The sequence below is a fragment of the Pleurodeles waltl genome, chromosome 2_2 (genome assembly GCF_031143425.1).
Source record: "Pleurodeles waltl isolate 20211129_DDA chromosome 2_2, aPleWal1.hap1.20221129, whole genome shotgun sequence".
NCBI classification, from domain to species: Eukaryota; Metazoa; Chordata; class Amphibia; order Caudata; family Salamandridae; genus Pleurodeles; species Pleurodeles waltl.
The window spans coordinates 501,527,175-501,544,823 of NC_090439.1; the positions used below are offsets into that span (position 1 = coordinate 501,527,175).

The following is a 17,649-nucleotide window of genomic DNA, read 5'->3' on the forward strand; positions in this document are numbered from 1 at the left end:
AAACAAAGAGCTGATTACCCCCCCCCCCCCACCCACCCACTGACAGTCTGGAGCCATGACTGGGATAAAAGGGGGACCTGTGCACTTCAAGGAGCTGTTTGAAATCCCTCCCACTTCAAAGGCACATTTGGGTATAAATACTGTGGCTCTGACCCTACCTAGACAGTACACTACTGGACCTGTGAAGAACTCTGCCAGGAGTACAGACAGTTGTGCTACAAGGTTTGTCACTTTGTTTGACTGACTGTTCTGTAGGAACTGCTTCACTACTTTGCTGAGCTTCCCCTGCTACCTGCTGATCTCTGCCCTGCTGAGGACAAGGACTGGACGCTCTCACTTGAATCCAACGACTTGCTGCTTACCTCTTGTTTCTGAAGTCTCAGAGCCACCAAAGACTTCATACAACTCTTGCTGCTTGACTCTGCTATCTGTGAGTTTTACCCGTGCCTGAAACGCAAACCCAGTCCTGGGCCTCAGAAGTGATTTTTTTTCCACCTCACCATCAATGTATCAGGGACTCCGTCGACCAGAGCCAGCACACCCCCCTCGACACTGACGTGGTGGCTGCTCGATGGCATTGCCTCGACGGACTGGGCGGCTTGACATTGACGCAGCACCTGCCTCATCAAGGGGTTCAATGCTGAAGCCTTCATCGACAACAGGGGTTGGCGCCAACACTTGGCCTGCATCCTTAGGATCGACGATGGTTCAGCACCTCCTCGGCTCCTTGCATCAAATTTTCGACATCGATGCTTGCTCCATACAAGATACTCTTCCAGGTGGACTTGTCTGAGTCCTTTAGCCGGCCCAGTCTGCATTGCTGACAGATTGAACTTTGGATTTTCCCCGTTGTAGTGGGACCTCAAGTAACCTTTTCGTGCTATTGACTTCTAAGCATTATTTTTGGTTTATTCTTTAAAAATTCATATCTCAACTTCTACTGATTGAATTTTGTTGCTTTTGTCTTTTCGCTCAGATAAATATTCTCTATTTTTCTAAACCTGTAAGGAGTCTTGGTGTGGTGTTTTCATTGTGTTACTGTGTTGATGTGTTGCAGAAATACTTTATACATTACCTCTTAAGTTAAGACTGCCTACTCTGTGCCAGGATACCAGAGGGTGAACACAGGTTAATTTAAAGTGTACATGTGACTTATCTGACTAAAGTGGTCCTTCCTGCTTGTACAGGGAGCATACTTGACAACCAGAAACCCCATTTCTAACAAATGGGCAGGCTACAACACAAGCCTATGTATTTCCTTGGTTATCCTACTGTATGTCTTTCACAACCAGGCAGCTTGGGCTAAAAACTGTCCCACCAGACCAAAACGCAGGCCTGCTAATAGTAAAAAGAATCCCAAATACTGACCTGCCAAACCAGCTCTTCTAGCACTGCCAGATTGTTGTGTTGGTCTGTCTAGCTCTGACACAATCTCTTGGTGCCTAAGGCTAGCTGGAGGGAGGTAGTTGCCTGCTTTCTTGGCCAGTTGATTATTCTGACCCTGGCTGCCGGAGTGTCTCTTTCATCACAAGAGGCTGGTCCTGTGCATTGTAGTTCTTCGCTTGTGACTAAGTGAAGATAGAACATTGTAACGCACTGCACTGTGCTTCGCCCATGTTTCCCTAAAGCAGTGATGCATCAATCAGCTTTACCTGCAGCAGCGTAACTATCAATGGGGCGGCATATGAACTGGCACGGAGGTCCAGAGACCTGAGTTGTCCACTCGACCTTGATCACTGCTCATATTTTATTCCCTTTACAGCAACCAAAGGGGGGCTTTCTTGATTGCACAGGGGCAAGTGACACTCGTGCTGAGGCAATAGTGACTTGGATACCCCAATGTTGCGACATTTAGGGCCTGATTACAAGTTAGGAGATTAATTCCATCTAGATCTTAAAACCCTGTGTATGTACGGGATGGAATTATGAGTTTGGTTTTATTTAACGCATCTGATAAATATTGGATGCGCTAAATACCCCAACTTTTGTTACACTTCAGCAGGTCAAATCTGCTGAAATTTAACAGGAGAAAACACACGGTATTTTATCATGCGTATTTGGGGCCTGATTTATGAAACGTTAGCGTTGCCTGTGCCAAAAAAATGACGTAAAGGCGATGCTAACTTTTCATAAATCAGGCCCTTGGTGTGTTAAAATACCAAGGCCCATATTTATACTTTTTGCGCCGCTTTTGCGTCATTTTTTTACGCAAAAAGGGCGCAAACTTACAAAATATAATTCTATTTTGTAAGTTTGAGCCGTTTTTGTATTTTGTGAGTTTGTGCCATTTTTGTGCCAAACAATGACGCAAATGCGGCACAAAAAAAGTATAAATATGAGCCCAAATTTCGCATGTTATTCCCCAGAAACTTCTAATAGTTGCTATTTATCGTACCCCATAAATAAGGAACGCTGTGAGATCGTTTTTTATCAGGTGTGATAAATGGCACCTATACTTGTAATCAAGGGCCAGATGTAGCAAAGGGTTTTTCCCAGTCTGTGTCAATGGGAAAATGTGTTCCTACATATGGCCCCAAGTCCTTAGATCTCAGAGGCCTTCCCACCTGAGAAAGTGCTGGTGGGCGTTGCCTTATATCTCTATTAACCGGCTACCTCGTACCAGAAAAAAACACAGTTCACCAGAATAAATGTACAGCGAATGATTTTTATGTTTAGGAAATGCTTCTTTTATTTAGTAACATTTAGTAATACACTATGAAAAATAGCTAGTCAGCCAATTTTGCAAGTTTTAACAGAAACTGAAGTCTGCTCAGAAACAGGGCAACCACTAAAATATGCGCTCACTCTGACTGCAGCACCGCCTCACGGGCCTGCGCCGGTTGAAGCAAGCACAGACGACACGAATTTAATGCCGTGCAATAAAACGCCTCTTCCAGAATGAGGAAACCTAATACACCATTTACACAGCCGTGAACTTAGTTTTTCTCGTGTCGTTTTTATTTTACTTGAAAAAGTACGTTTTCAGTCACAGCTTCTCCATGCTCTGCTGACACTAATGTGCGGACGCGTACACAAATGCACAGGTAGGTGCACCCGAACTCTTCGGGAGATGCAGCATTTAAACACAACTATATGGAGCGCTTAGTCACTGTAAAAAAAAAAAAATTGTAAGGCTGGGATCTGCGTCCATCGTTCCGACTTTTGATCCTTCCGAAAGGGGCATGTTTCCACATCAGCTGGTGTCCCCGACTTTTGTGCCACATTATGCTTGTACAAACCCGTTCCACTGGTTGGATCACCATGTAACCCGACTGACTTGGGTACGGCCTGTCTGTTGCTGCCTCCGAGGGCCAGGGACACTCCTCTTCACAAATAAACCAAAGAAGCCGGAGAGCAGAAGTCATTCATAGTCCACGCAGTGCTGGAGAGGCCACCATGGCCACGAGAGCGCCAGGAGTCCCTGTCCTCCACCAGCCCCTGGTCTCGCTCAGCGCAGAGCACTTTTCTGACCCGGTGGCCGTTCTCAGTGACGACGCTTCCTGCTCCATCTGCTTGGAGTTCTTCACAGATCCGGTGACCATAGAGTGCGGGCACACCTTCTGCCTCTCCTGCCTCACCCGCTACATGCAGCAACAGGATTTAACCATCTCGTGCCCGAGGTGCCGGCACAGGTTCGGCCAGAGGAGCCTGAGGCCCAGCAAGGAGCTGTCAGCCATCGCACAAGCGTTCCAGCAGATCAGGATGGTGGAGCCTTCGACAAGGCCGCACAAGAGTTTTTGTGAAGGCCACTGTCAAACAAAGAAGACAAGTGTGTGTCCTGTGTGCTGGGAACCCCAGAATCATAAACGTCAAGCTGGGGGATCTGAAGCGGAATGCGGCAGAGAATACAAGGTACATTGAAAGTATGTCATCACATAGTCACCGTCTTGGGTTGTGGAATTCTTACATCTGTGCCTAGGTTATTAACCTGAGCCCTCTTAGCCAGAACTGACCCACTGCCACTATGTACGGTTGTATGTCAGGTCAGAATATCATGGATAAAAATGTGATGGGCAAAACTATCATGGCTTAAATATCAAGGACCAAAATATTGAGAAGGTAACTGCATATATGTAAGTATAGATTTATTATTCTAAACTCCACATCTTCATACCTTGAAGATATATATCCTATGGTACAGGTAGATGGAGTTAAGTATGGTAAACTTATGCTTAACCATACAAACGTCCCTGCACAATATTTAGGGCCGCAATATTTTTGCCCCACAGTAGTCTGTAGTCTATATTGTGGTGGAATACCCCTATATAGAGGGGTGTAATGTGGGCCCCTGCAAAGTGGGGCAATCATCCACCATTGAGGGTGCCAATATTGAGCCCAAGGCCAATGAACATCTGTGAAACATGGTAGTCTCCTGGGCCTCTCATCATATTCTGCAAGGGGGTCCCCTCATTTTGTGTTATAGCCCGTCCAAGGAATGTTGACAAACATTCACAATCATTTTATTTTTCATACTATCATACCTAGCCGAAGTTGGCTCAGTTTCATGTGTGCCACTGTCAGCCATTTCGGGCATTTTAGCAAGGAGCACTTTGCGTGCTTGGAATATTCATCCTCTAATTGCAATGTCAAAAATGAAACTGCAGTTCTCAAAGGCAACTCACCATGGGCTAAAATGCCAGGACTAGCTAAAGGTTTTGCACAACATATGTGGCTACCTGGCAGCTACATAGTTAATATTTCAGACATTTATGGAATGATCAGTTATCCCTTTGTAAAGCACACTCAAATACATGATTGCCAACATGCTATTGGCAGACCTGTCAGCCTTAAAACATCCTCAGTTTAATGTTATAGGAATTGAGGAGATGGGGGTTATTTGACTAACAACACCAACTCCAAGCCAAGAAAAGAATAACAAAATACATTTCTGATGGCCCATTAGTCACACAAAGCCATTCTGTTTTCGTTTCTAAATGACATCACTACATTTCAGTGTAAAGTTTGTGTCCCCCAGGGACAAACTAACTGTTCCTCTAGGGCAGATCCCTTTATGGCCACTAGGGAACCCGGCACTCAGCTTAAAGACCACTGCTGGGCCCGAGTAGGGATACAGGTGTTTGATTTGTTGAAGCTATATATTTGACCAACAGCCCCCGTACAGGTTCCGTCTAATCTGGGAGGGAGTTCCTTGTTCAATCAATTGCTGTTGTTAGTGTTACTGCTGAGCCCGCACTGACCATCTTTACTCCATTCTAGCTTTTATGTAATGGCGTGGTGGTGTATTATGATTTCACTTGCCTCTGCAGTAGTGACGGCTAACCTTTATGTGCTTCAGGGATGCACCCTCCTTGTTTTCTGGCCTGTTTTTAATCATAGCAAAAGTGAATAACAACCTACTCTTAGTGTAATTATAAAATGAAGCCCTACTCTGGGACCAGCAACAGCCTGTAACACTGTGTTACGGTTGGTGTAGGTGGATGAAAGCGCCTGCAACCGCCAGCAGAGACATTACACTGGGCTGGTGAAATTCTAGCCCTGGCCTCAGGGATGTAGCATGCGTCACAGATAAAGGTAGCCATGAGCGCTGCAGGATTCAGGCATGCCAATCAGCTCATCAGAGAGTTGGGAAGGGTGCAGTGAATAGCAGAGTCTGTAAACTGGTGCCTGCGACTGTGCAGGGTCAAGGTTTTAGTTTCATGCTCTAGTGTTGGAAGCAGAAAAGGACAGGAGTTCAAACTAGACCTGCACAGGCAGCAAGTTAAGTAAAAAAAAAGCTTTTGAATGTTGTGTGCGTATGAGTGAGAGTTTGTGTCAGTGATGGAGAGCGTGTGTATTTGTGAGCATGTCTGTGTGGGGGTGAAAGTGAGAGACTCAGTGAAAGAGTGAGTGAGAATGAATGATAGGAAGAGTAAGTGAGAATGAATGAGAGTGAATGAAGGAAAATGACAAAGAGTGTGAGTGTTACTGTGTTACTGAGTGTGAGACTGAGTGAGTCAGAGTGAGTCACAGTCTGAGTGAGGGTAAATGAGTCAGAGAATGATTGAGATACAGTGAGTCACAGCGAGAATCAGCAAGCCTGATGAAGTCAGACTGAGTGAGAATAGGGGAGACCTGCACAGGCAGCAAGTTAAGTAAAAAAAAAAGCTTTTTAATGTTTTGTGCGTGTGGGTGAGAGTTTGTGTCAGTGATAGAGAGCGTGTGTATTTGTGAGCATGTCTGTGTGTGGGTGAAAGTGAGAGACTCAGTGAAAGAGTGAGAATGAATGATAGGAAGAGTAAGTGAGAATGAATGAGAGTGAATGAAGGAAATTGACAATGAGTGTGAGTGTTACTGTGTTACTGAGTGTGAGACTGAGTGAGTCAGAGTGAGTCACAGTCTGAGTGAGGGTAAGTGAGTCCGAGAATGATTGAGACACAGTGAGTCAAAGTGAGAATCAGCAAGCCTGATGAAGTCAGACTGAGTGAGAATAGGTGAGACAAGCTGAGTCTGAGAATGAGTGGGACTGAGTGAGCCTGAGGATGAGTGAGACTGAATAAGGGAGTAAGACTGAGTGAGAATGAGTGAGTATAAGTGAGTCACAGTGAGACCGAGTAAATCCGAATTAGTGGGACTGAATGAATTACAGAGAATGAATTACAGAGAAACCAAGTGAGTAGGAGTGCCAAATGAGACTTAGTGGGAAAGAATGAGACTGAGTGAGAATGTGCAAGTCACAGTGAGACTGAGTGATTCAGGACAAGTGAGTCAGAGTAAGATTGAGTGAATCAGAATGAGCGAGACTGTGTAGGTCAGTGAGATTGATTGAGTCGGAGTATGTTTTTAAAAAAAATCTGTGTTATTGGTTTTTAAAATTTCAACTGTAACAACCACAGAATGGGGCATGGCTTTACAATACATTTTCAAATACATAGTAAAGGGAAAATTCACTCATAATAGTATAGTACACAGTTATAACAGCGTCCACAATACCATCTGAAAAAGGCACCAATATCATTAATTGTCATGATTTCCTAGAAGGAGCAGTAATACAAAAATTAACAGTTATCATTGCAGGTGCACATGTCCCGTGAGTGGGCAGCATGAAAGCCATGCATCCATGACTCTCCCAGACCAAACCCTAAGGGTCTGAGACATTCATCCCTCATTTTCAATGGAGACCGGCATACATCTACACTTCAAATAGAAGCCTCTCCAAGTTATTGCCGTGCCTGCTTTATGAGTGTATGTATTTGGGAGCGACTAGTGTGGGCAGCCCGGTAGTCCGGAAAGGAAGGTAAGTAGATGTACCTAAGGAGTTGTGCGAGCTGTTGAACTCATCAGGGCAGGCGAATATCACTCTGCTTCAAGTTTCATTACAAGCTTGTCCCATGTGTCGTAGTCCGTGCACAGCTGAACACTATCACAAAGGGATCTCAGTACACGTGTCTCCGTTCGCGCCCATTTCAGTGTCAGCCAACGCCATCCCGGAGCCTCTGGTGGCATGGGCGCCTTCCATTGCACAGCAATTTGTCTTTTGCCCAAAATAAAAAATGCCTGATCAGCGAATCTGTTAAGATATTTGTCTTGTTTAGGTCTGGGCCGAATACTGAATGGTGTGAGGATAAATAAATGGTCTGTTGTGTCAGATATTTCCACTACAATTACCTGGCACACATTCAGCAGCGAGGGACATTCCCATACCATATGGTAGAAACCTGCCTCATCAGTTCTGCAACGCGGACATCTGGGGGATCAGACAGGAAATATCAGTTTAATACGGTGTGGGGACAGATATGTTTGATGAATGAAGTTAAACTGCATTTAGCGGAATCTGAGATTACGAGACACCTTCCTTACTTGCTGGAGAGCTACTGTCCACTAGTCCGCCAAGCCGCTCGGAGTAATCCGTGATTAGCATGGTATGTCAGGAAATGTAATGGACCCAAGGAAGTAAGTTCCCTGATGGCATCAAATGACATTATAGTGTCATTATCAAAGGAGTCTCCTATTGTCTCCAACCCTGCTTCTATCCAGGGAGTAAGGTTGTGAGACCTGGTCAAGTGTGTGCCGCCTGGCAATTGTTAAATAGGGATTATGGGGTAGTACGTAGGGGAAGGAGACCTGCCCCGTACATAACGGCACCAACAAGTGTGGACAGTTTTCATTAAAATGTTGTCTTCGACCAGCGTTCATGTGCGTTCTGAAAGCAAGCCATATATAGGGGCCACTCCTAAGTGTGCCCACACCCATTCAGCTTTTGTGATAGCAGAGGCGTCCAGCCAGCAGAGGGGCCACAGCAGTTGTGCTGCAGCATAGTAGAGTTCAAAATTTAGGGTGCATAGACCTCCTTCTTGAAGCGGGCACTGTAAAGTTGATAGTGCCGCACGATGTCCGTCCTTACCCCATATTAGCCATAGTAATAAACCATTTAGTTCTTGAAAGAAGCTCTTGGGGACAGTTATGGGCAAAGCTGCAAAAAAGTACAGCAATCGAGGGGGATCAACATTTTAGCCACTGCTACTCTGCCCAGGGGTAATAGTGGTAGGGAGCTCCAGAAATGGAGAGATCCTCTCATGGAGAGAAGTGCGCAGCCCAGGGTACCATCCCTGAGAGCATCCACTGAGTGATATACTTGAATGCTCAAATATTTAAAAGAGTCAAACCACCATGGTTGTCTGTAGACTGGAAGTGCATCCCTGAGGGGAGCAGGCAAAAGGGTTAAGGGAAAAAGACAAGACTTGGACCAATTGAACCGAAGGCTCAATAAGGTCCCAAAGGCATCCAGTGGAGACATCACATCAGACAACGAGGCCCTTCTATTTCTAAGGTAAATCAGTGCATCGTCAGCATAGAGCGATACAATATGGTAAATGTTCAGTCTCCAGATTCCCCACTGCTGTGCTCGCAAGCGAAGGTTACCGGCCAAAGCTCCATTGTGAGTGCGAACAACAAAGGCGATATTGGACAGCCCTGTGTAGTTCCTCTGCCAATCGGGACGCTCTCAGACATCAAGCTGCTTGTTTTCATCCCTGCCGACAGGTTAGCATATGAGGTCCGGACCGGACCCATCCCAAGAACCCATGCCCAAAGCCCATTTGGCTTAGTGTAGCAAATAAAAATTCCCAACTAAGAGTACCAAATGACTTTTCTATATCTTGTGATATAGCTGCACTATCATATGCTGTAGGTGGAGTGTCATGTAGGATGCATAATAGTCTCCGTATGTTGAGGAACGTGCTGTGGCCCAGTATGAATCACGCCTGATCTTCATGAACTAAGTTATTAACTAAAGAGATAAGTCTGTTTGCAAGAATCTTGCGCAGTATTTTACAATCAAGATCAAGGAGAGATAACAGTCTATAAGATACCACGTCTGTGGGGTCCTGTCCCGGCTTGGTGGGCACTATGATCAGTGCTTTATGTTGTGAGCCAGGAAGCTCTCCCTGTGTCCATGCTTCAGCGAACACTTCCAGCAGGTTTTGGACAAGATGCACCATGTATATGGAGTCTTACTCTATCAGCAGTATCTGGGAGATAGCTAGTCTTATTTCCTCCGGTTGTAAGGATTCATCAAGGGCTGCCCTCTGGAAATGGAAAAGCTTTGCAAGGGGGCAGTATTCAGGAACTATTCCAATTGCTGGGGAATGGTCGCCAAGTCTGCTTGATATAGCGTGTTATAATAGTCACAGAAGGCGTCCTTAATGGCAGCCTGTGAGGTAGCCATAGTTCCGTCAGCCAGCTTAATCGCTCTGATTAGGGTATGCTGACGTTCGTCATGGACATTCCACGCCAATAATCTGTCAAATCGGTCACCCTTTGCATGTAGTTTAGTTAAGTAATATTAATAATCGTGTCGGTGTAGGAGAAGGTCGGCGTCATTAAATAGTTTCCACAGTTCGCAAAGACAATCGGGTGTCGCCAACTGGTTTGTGATTTCTATTTCCAGTGTTCACATTTCCTTTTCCAGTGCAGTGACTTCCCTATGCAATGTGTGTCGAACCCCTATGTGGCCAATAGGCAATAGCCCCTCAGTACTATTTTGTGGGCATTCCATTTTGTGGCTCAAAGAGCAGTTGAGCCTTTGTTTTGCTTCAAATATTGTGTGATACAACTGGAGATTTCCTCCCTGAATGGGGTGTCTACTAGTGCTTCAGTTTGCAGACTCCACGTGGGAATAGTGGAGCGCAGTCTACCCCACTACATACTAAGCAGGAACGGGGAGTGGTCAGAGACCGTGAGGGCGAGGTACTCCGAGTGCACAACAGTGTGGCCTAATGAAGTGGATTCCCATAATTAATCTATCCTAGTGAGAAGGTCGTATACTGTGAAGTAGTCGGAGTTTTCCCTTTGTGTCGGGTGCTCCTTACACCATAAATCATAGAGCCCTCTGTTCTTAACCCAGGATCCCAGACAGTTGGAGGTCTTCCTACTTATCGCACCCTGCAGAGGGGGAAACGAGCGATCAAGTTCCACATTTGGAGCGCAATTAAAGTCACTTCCCCACGGACAAGGGGCCTGCGGGTCAACAAAGAGGGCAGGGGTAACAGTGTTGAGTCTCCTTGGGCAAAATTGGGCATATAAACACCTACAATCGACATTGGTGTACTATCTAACAATCCCTCTAGTACAACATACCGGCCCCTGCATCCACCCTCGATGGTTGTATGACGGAACCAGGAGTGGAATTGCCACGATTGCCTTTCCAACGTGGTAATTACAATGCATCTGTCATTTCAACAAATGCACTTACTGTGAAAGTTTTTTACCACGAAAATGCCTTTACCACAAAAATTTTGTGGTAAAGGCGTGGTTGGTAAAGACATATGCTTTGTAGAAAAATAAAATGTTAAGTATTATATATATATATATATATATATATATATATATATACACACACACACACATATATATGTTTGTGTATATATTTAAACATATATATACATTATATGTTTTATGTATATATTTGTGGATATGTTTAAATATATACTATATATATTTGTGAATATATGTATATTATGTATATTTATTTATGTATTTAGACACACACGTTGCCACCCACAAACCCTACTCACCCTAAGCCCTAATAATTCCCTTACCATCCTAAATCCCATACCAACCTAAAACCCAAAAATGCTCTTACCACCCCAAAACCAATACCCACCCTAAACCCATAAAATCCCCTTACCACCCTAAAACCCATACCCACCCTAAAACCTAAAAGTACCCTTACCACCCCAAAACCCATACCCACCCTAAAACAAAAAAATGCCCCTACCACCACAAAACCCATACCCATCCCAAAAACCTAATAAATGCCCTTACCACCCCAAAACCCATAGTCACCCTAAAACCTAAAACTGCTTTTACCACCCCAAAACCTATGCCCAAAATAAACCCTAAAAATACCCTTACTACCCTAAATTCCATACCTACCCTAAAACCTAAAAATCCCTTGCCCCCAAAACCCATACCCACCCTAAAACCTAAAAAAGCTCTTACCACCCCAAAACCTATACCAAACATAAACCCTAAAATATCCTTATCCCCAAAACCCGTACCCATCCTAAAACCTAAAAATGCCCTCTGCACCCCGAAACCCATACTCACCCTAAAACCTAAAAAATTTCTTATGACCTCAAAACCCATACCCATCCTAAAACCAAAAATGTCCTTACCACCCTAAATCCCATACCACCCTAAAACCTAAAAATGCCCTTACCAGCCCAAAACCCATAGCCACCCTAAAACCTAAAAATACCTTTACCACCCTAAATCCCATACCCACCTTAAAAACAAAAAATGCCCTTTGCAGCCCAAAACCCATACCTACCCTAAAACCTAAAAATGCCCTTATGACCTCATCACCAATACCCATGCTAAAACCTAAAATGCCCTTACCACCCCAAAACCCATACCCACCCTAAAACCAAAAATGTCCTCACCACCCTAAGGGCCAGATGTACAAAAGCTTTTTCCCATAGACACAGAATGGGTAAAATCCTTTCGTACATCTGGCCCTAAATCCCACACCCACCGTAAAACCTAAAAATGCCCTTACCAGCCCAAAACTCATACCCACCCTAAAACCTAAAAATACCCTTACCAACCTAAATCCCATACTCACCCTAAAACCTAAAAATGTCCTTACCACCCCAAAACCCATACCCACCCTAAAACCTAAAAACACCCATACCACCCTAAATCCCATACCCAGCCTAAAAAAAAAAAATGCCCTTGCCACCCCTAAACCCATATCCAACCTAAAAACCCTATATAATTATATATATATATATATATATATATATATATATATATATATATATATATATATATATACGTAAACCACTTAACACTTACCAGTACTTACCTGCAAAACCTTTACCACGCATACACCTTTACCATTCATGCCTTTACAAAATAAAAAAGATAATACTTACCTTTAAAACCTTTACTATGCATATACATTTACCATTCATGCCTTTAGAATGAAATTTGTTGTAAAGGCATGCTAGGTAAAGGTATATTCGTTGTAAAGGAATGCACGGTAAAGATATATTTGTGGTAATGGCGTCGTTGTAAATGCATTTCGTGGTAAATGCATCGTTATAAACAATTTTTTACCCCCATGATACCGCTGAACATATGGGGGCATATTTATACTCCGTTTGCGCCGGAATTGCGTCGTTTTTTTTAACGCAATTTCGACGCAAAACTAACTCCATATTTATACTTTGGCGTTAGACGCGTCTAGCGCCAAAGTCCATGGAGTTAGCGTCATTTTTTAGCGTGGACACCTACTTTGCGTTAATTATATGCAAGGTAGGCGTTCCCGTATAAAAAATCGACTCCGAGGCATGTGCGTCGGATTTATACTCCCTGGCAAAAATCACGCCCGGGAGTGGGCGGGTCAAAAAAAATGACGTAAGGCCGCTTTTGCGCCGTTTTTTAGCGCCTGCAAAAGGCAGGCGTTAAGGGACCTGTGGGCTCTGAAGGAGCCCAGAGGTGCCCTCCCATGCCCCCAGGGACACCCCCTGTCACCCTTGCCCACCCCAGGAGGACACCCAAGGCTGGAGGGACCCATCCCAGGGACATTAAGGTAAGTTCAGGTACGTTTTTTTTTTTTTTTTGTGGCATAGGGGGGCCTGATTTGTGCCCCCTACATGCCACTATGCCCAATGACCATGCCCAGGGGACATAAGTCCCCTGGGCATGGCCATTGGGCAAGGGGGCATGACTCCTGTCTTTGGTAAGACAGGAGTCATATCTATGGGGGTTGGGAGTCGTAAAAAATGGCGCAAATCGGGTTGAGGCGAAAAAATTGCCTCAACCTGACTTGCCCCATTTCTTGACGCCCAAGCCCCATATCCCCCTACGCCGACGCTGCCTGGTGTACGTCGTTTTTTTTAACGCACACCAGGCAGCGCCGGCGGCTAACGCCGGCTAACGTCATTCAATAAATACGGCGCCCGCATGGCGCTTCAGAATGGTGTTAGCCGGCGCTAATTTTTTTGACGCAAAACTACGTTGGCGCAGTTTTGCGTCAAAAAGTATAAATATGGGCCCTGGTACCCCCGGCGCTATTCTTATCATAACCCCTCTCCCAAATGCTGATAACGTGTTGCCATATACTTGCCTCTGCCACCGTTTCCTAAGTTTCTGCAGCTCACTATCTAGGAGATGCGTTTCCTGTAATATAGCAAAATGTACACTTTGACTTTTAAGGAATGCATCAATTCGGTATCTTATAGGATTTCACGCACATTCCATGACAGCACATTATAACGCTTGGCGACATTATCAATGTGGGTACCCATGACAAAGAAAGGTATGTGAACATGCGCATCATGGTTTACCCTCACAAATAAGACTATGAGCCGCAACAACTGTGCATCATGTGTGTATTAACTGTGGAATTTCCCGGTCCTGTAAATAAAAAATGATGAGACAAGATAAAAGCAACATCCAGGACCTTTTACTAATGGCGAAGCATGCAAGTCCGGGTGTGGGCATCCATCCACGACCCTTGCAGGAGCGCCCCCCCCGTGCAGCCAGCGAAGACCATGTAAGGCTGTAGGTAGGCAAATAAGAGACATCTGTAGAAGCCAACAGCCCATGTCATATGTGTTGGGGAAACATTCAGAGTTGTCACTAGTGCATCTGGGTGCTTATCCCATTGATGAGAACAGTGCTGACCAAGCCAGAGACAACCATCAGAGGTCATCCACTGTCTGGAGTGTGACAACCGGGCCTTTGGCCGTGTTCAGGAGAGTGGATCAATGACTCCCCGTGTCCGAGTCAGAATACATCCTAGAACTGGCCTGTAGTGACGCAAAGGCATTTTTCGTGTGAAGTGCTGTCTCATGTAACGCCTTATTCTTTCTGCTGCTGCTTGAGTTTTAGTAGGCTTGGCTTGGGGTCTGTTCCGGCGATGACAGCGAGCATGAAGTGTCAACCACACCTCTTGTTCATGTTCCCCCTGACAGGGATTGAACTATGCCTTTGGCGTGCATCCATGTCTAAGCATCTGCAGGCTTGGAAAAGATGTGAGTCCTCTCATCAGCAATCACTCTGAGCCTGGCAGGAAACATCAGGGCATATTTGATGTTGTGTTCACAGAGGCGCTGTTTGATTTTCATGTAGGAGCTTTGTTGATGTTGCACCTCTACTGGATAATCCGTGATGGTAGGGCCTCACATTGTTCATGTCCCGAGTCCGAAATGTTGCAGGACCATGTTTCTATCTCTATAATTGAGAAAGTGTGCAATGAACACGCAAGGAGATGCACTGGGTGTCGTTGGCCTACAAGGGATCCTGTGAGCAAGTTCTATGGAGAAAGATTTTGGTATTTTCCTCTTTAGTACTCTGTCCGTAAGCCAATGTTCTAGGAAAAGTTCTGTGCTTTGACCTTCCACTGTCTGTGGAAACCCCATGAAGCGCACATTATTCCGACAAGAGCGTCCTTCAGCATCGTCCACTCTGCGGTGTAAGGTCGCCACTTCTGTGTCTAGCTTCTTCTTTCGTTCCTGCAGCTTTTGGGCAGTGGGACCATGGTACAGATGGTCGATTCCATTTCCGCCACCCTGACAGACAGATTACGGTGGTCAGCTCCGAGTAGATAGACGTCCTTAGAGACAAAGTCTATCCTATTTTCCAGCGACGTTTTTGTATCCACAATTGCTTGCAATATTACCTCGAACTTGCTTGAATGCGACTGGAGAGTAGTTTCCAGGTGCTGGTATGTCAGTTGGACCTCCATTACTGACATCGGGGTGGGAGGCCCTCCTTGGTTATCCTGCGACGATGTTCTAATTGCTTTGAGTTTCTCCATCATGCTGCCTTGCCACCCTGATCTTCTGATGGCAGTGCAGCAAGTCACCGATGTCCTTGCAGCTTGTGGGCCAAGCACCCCAAGCACCCTCTCCACAATGGTGAGGAAACCGTCCTAGTGAAGCTCTATAAGCCACAAATCAATGCCTGCGATGCCCCTGTTTAATGTCCATATCAATGCTTGCAGGGCGGGTCAGGATGGGCGACCACCTTCAACTGTCACCTATAGGGCTCTCTCCAGCGAGCAACACCCTCAAACGTCCACACGTGTTACTGGACGTTGCTTTCGCGGGCCGTAACTCGAGTATTATGAATGGGCATGTGGTTTTGTATAGCATGTGCCTCCATAACAGGATCCCATAGTGCAGGACTGATCAATTGCCCCCCATGGAGGCCTCCACCCAAGGGGGGAGGCTGCGCATAAACTTGTCATCAGTTTTTAAGAAGTAGGATGTGGTAGCCTCCACATGGGTGCCTCAATCACTGGGAGGTATGTTCTGGATTACGCAGCCTCTTCCGATGTCCGTGTCAGTTGGGAGCCGTCCTCATGTGTCTGCTACTTGCTCCGACAGCCACCTCCCAGGTACAGATGGGGGCTGCTGAGGTTTCCCTGTCACACCGTAGCTCCCATGAGGCCGTGTCGCACTGCTCACTTCATCCATGGAGACCGCCGGGATCTGCAGCTGCTGCGGGTGACTGCAGGCCACAGGTCAACACTGGCCCCTCCAATTTAAGTGCCAGACCACCCCCAGGGTCCGTTGCCTGGCTTTTTTGGGGGATGGCCCTGGGCAACGGGCAAGTGCCGGGTCGATCACTGGCACAGACTGTCCGGTCTCGATCCTATTACACTGGTGCAGGCCGCGCTGTTTGGCCTCGGGCGCGTTCACTGCATCTTCTCTGGCGATAAGGGTCTTAGGTCCGAGAAGGGTGGACAGTCTCCAAATACCACCACATGCCCACGTCCGACCGCTGATATTTATCTGATTACAGTGGTTGGATGGGTAGTTTGCTACGGGATTTTGCCAGGATCTGAAATTTGAGCCAAGGATTACTCTCCACCACTTTTATAGGTCACCAATCTGCACTGACCCAGTAGATGTTGTTGGGCATACTCTTCCATCTGATTCAGACAGGATCAAATGTCACAGTATGAATTCAGAACTAGAGGGGTACGATGCTGCGCCCCCTGTCTCCGTGTCAGTTTATTCCTATGTATGAACATTTTTTGTCGTTCCAACACCTGGAACCCTTGTGGGTGCTTTTGGGAGGCAAATCAGGTTTACTTTTTATTGAATTGCACGCTTGTGATGTCTTTTTTCCTGAATTCACAGCTTCTCCCCAGTAGTGGAGGCTCTTTTACCCATCTAGCCCTTTTCCTATGGGTATTGCATTTCTTCTTCATGAACAACTCTGATGGATGTGAGAGATTCAATACATTGTCATATGTTTGGTAAATGTCTTCCAGACAGATATCCCTTCCAAATTCTGTAACAAGAACATAGACTTATGAGCGAGGTGCCTTCAAAGCAGATATTCTACCTGCAATTGACAATATAGACTTTCGAGATGCGTGAATGCATGACGTGCATTGGTACAAACAAGGCTATTTTTTTCTCATGACGTCTGATACCAGATAAAGGGTAGCAGCAATACCAGGCCACCCAATGGAATTGGGTAAAAGTTAAGAACTAGTGAAGCCACCACCGATAATCATAGTCTGATCTAATGCTTCCAGCTCCCAAATCTAAGCCTTGCTGATAAACTGTAGCAGGCTGACTGCGGATGATTACTATAGTGATTGGGTTTTTTGCCAAGCCTAACTCACTCAGACTGTATCGCTATCTGGGAGTTCCGGTAAATTATGCCGTGTTTCCATGTAGGGTAAGGGGGCGTTGATTTAAGTAAGAACACGCTGTTCTTTAAGGGCACCTAGCTCAGCCACATTAAAAAAACCACACACAAGGTTTATTTACACATAACTTCTCCAATTATTTCCCTGTAACGGCATTCATCTGGAACCAGCACAAGGGCGACCGATGGCTTGCTTATGATTAAATAAAACTCATTATCTCTTCTCCAAGGGTGTGCCCAAGTTCATGATGTTATTGTGTCTCTCCGTGATTCTGGGCTAATTACTTAATCTCACCGCGCCTACAATAAAAAATGAACGTGTCCTTGTGTAATGTAACTGGTGCTCATGTAAAGCGCTCCAATACCTTTGGGTCTATTTCTTTGCTATATAAAACTGCAAACAAAATGTTGCTGCAGACACTTTGCCTTCATGCAGCACTTTCTGTTTGTCAGATACTTTGCGCCTCTCTTGGCCATCACATTCCCAATAATCACTGGTGGCTGGTCTGGGATTGATGGGAGTCATACATC

The 17,649-nt window shown here is 45.5% G+C and overlaps 1 protein-coding gene across 1 annotated transcript in view; it reads left to right on the forward strand.

Annotated features, from left to right (window-relative positions):
• The first annotated feature begins 3,299 nt into the window (after positions 1 to 3,299).
• Positions 3,300 to 17,649, forward strand: part of LOC138282435 (E3 ubiquitin-protein ligase TRIM39-like) — a 105,089-nt gene continuing 90,739 nt past the window's right edge. The window contains exon 1 of the mRNA XM_069220001.1: positions 3,300 to 3,852. Coding sequence (XP_069076102.1) covers positions 3,397 to 3,852 — 456 coding nt within the window. The 5' untranslated portion in view covers positions 3,300 to 3,396. The remainder of the gene's footprint in view (positions 3,853 to 17,649) is intronic.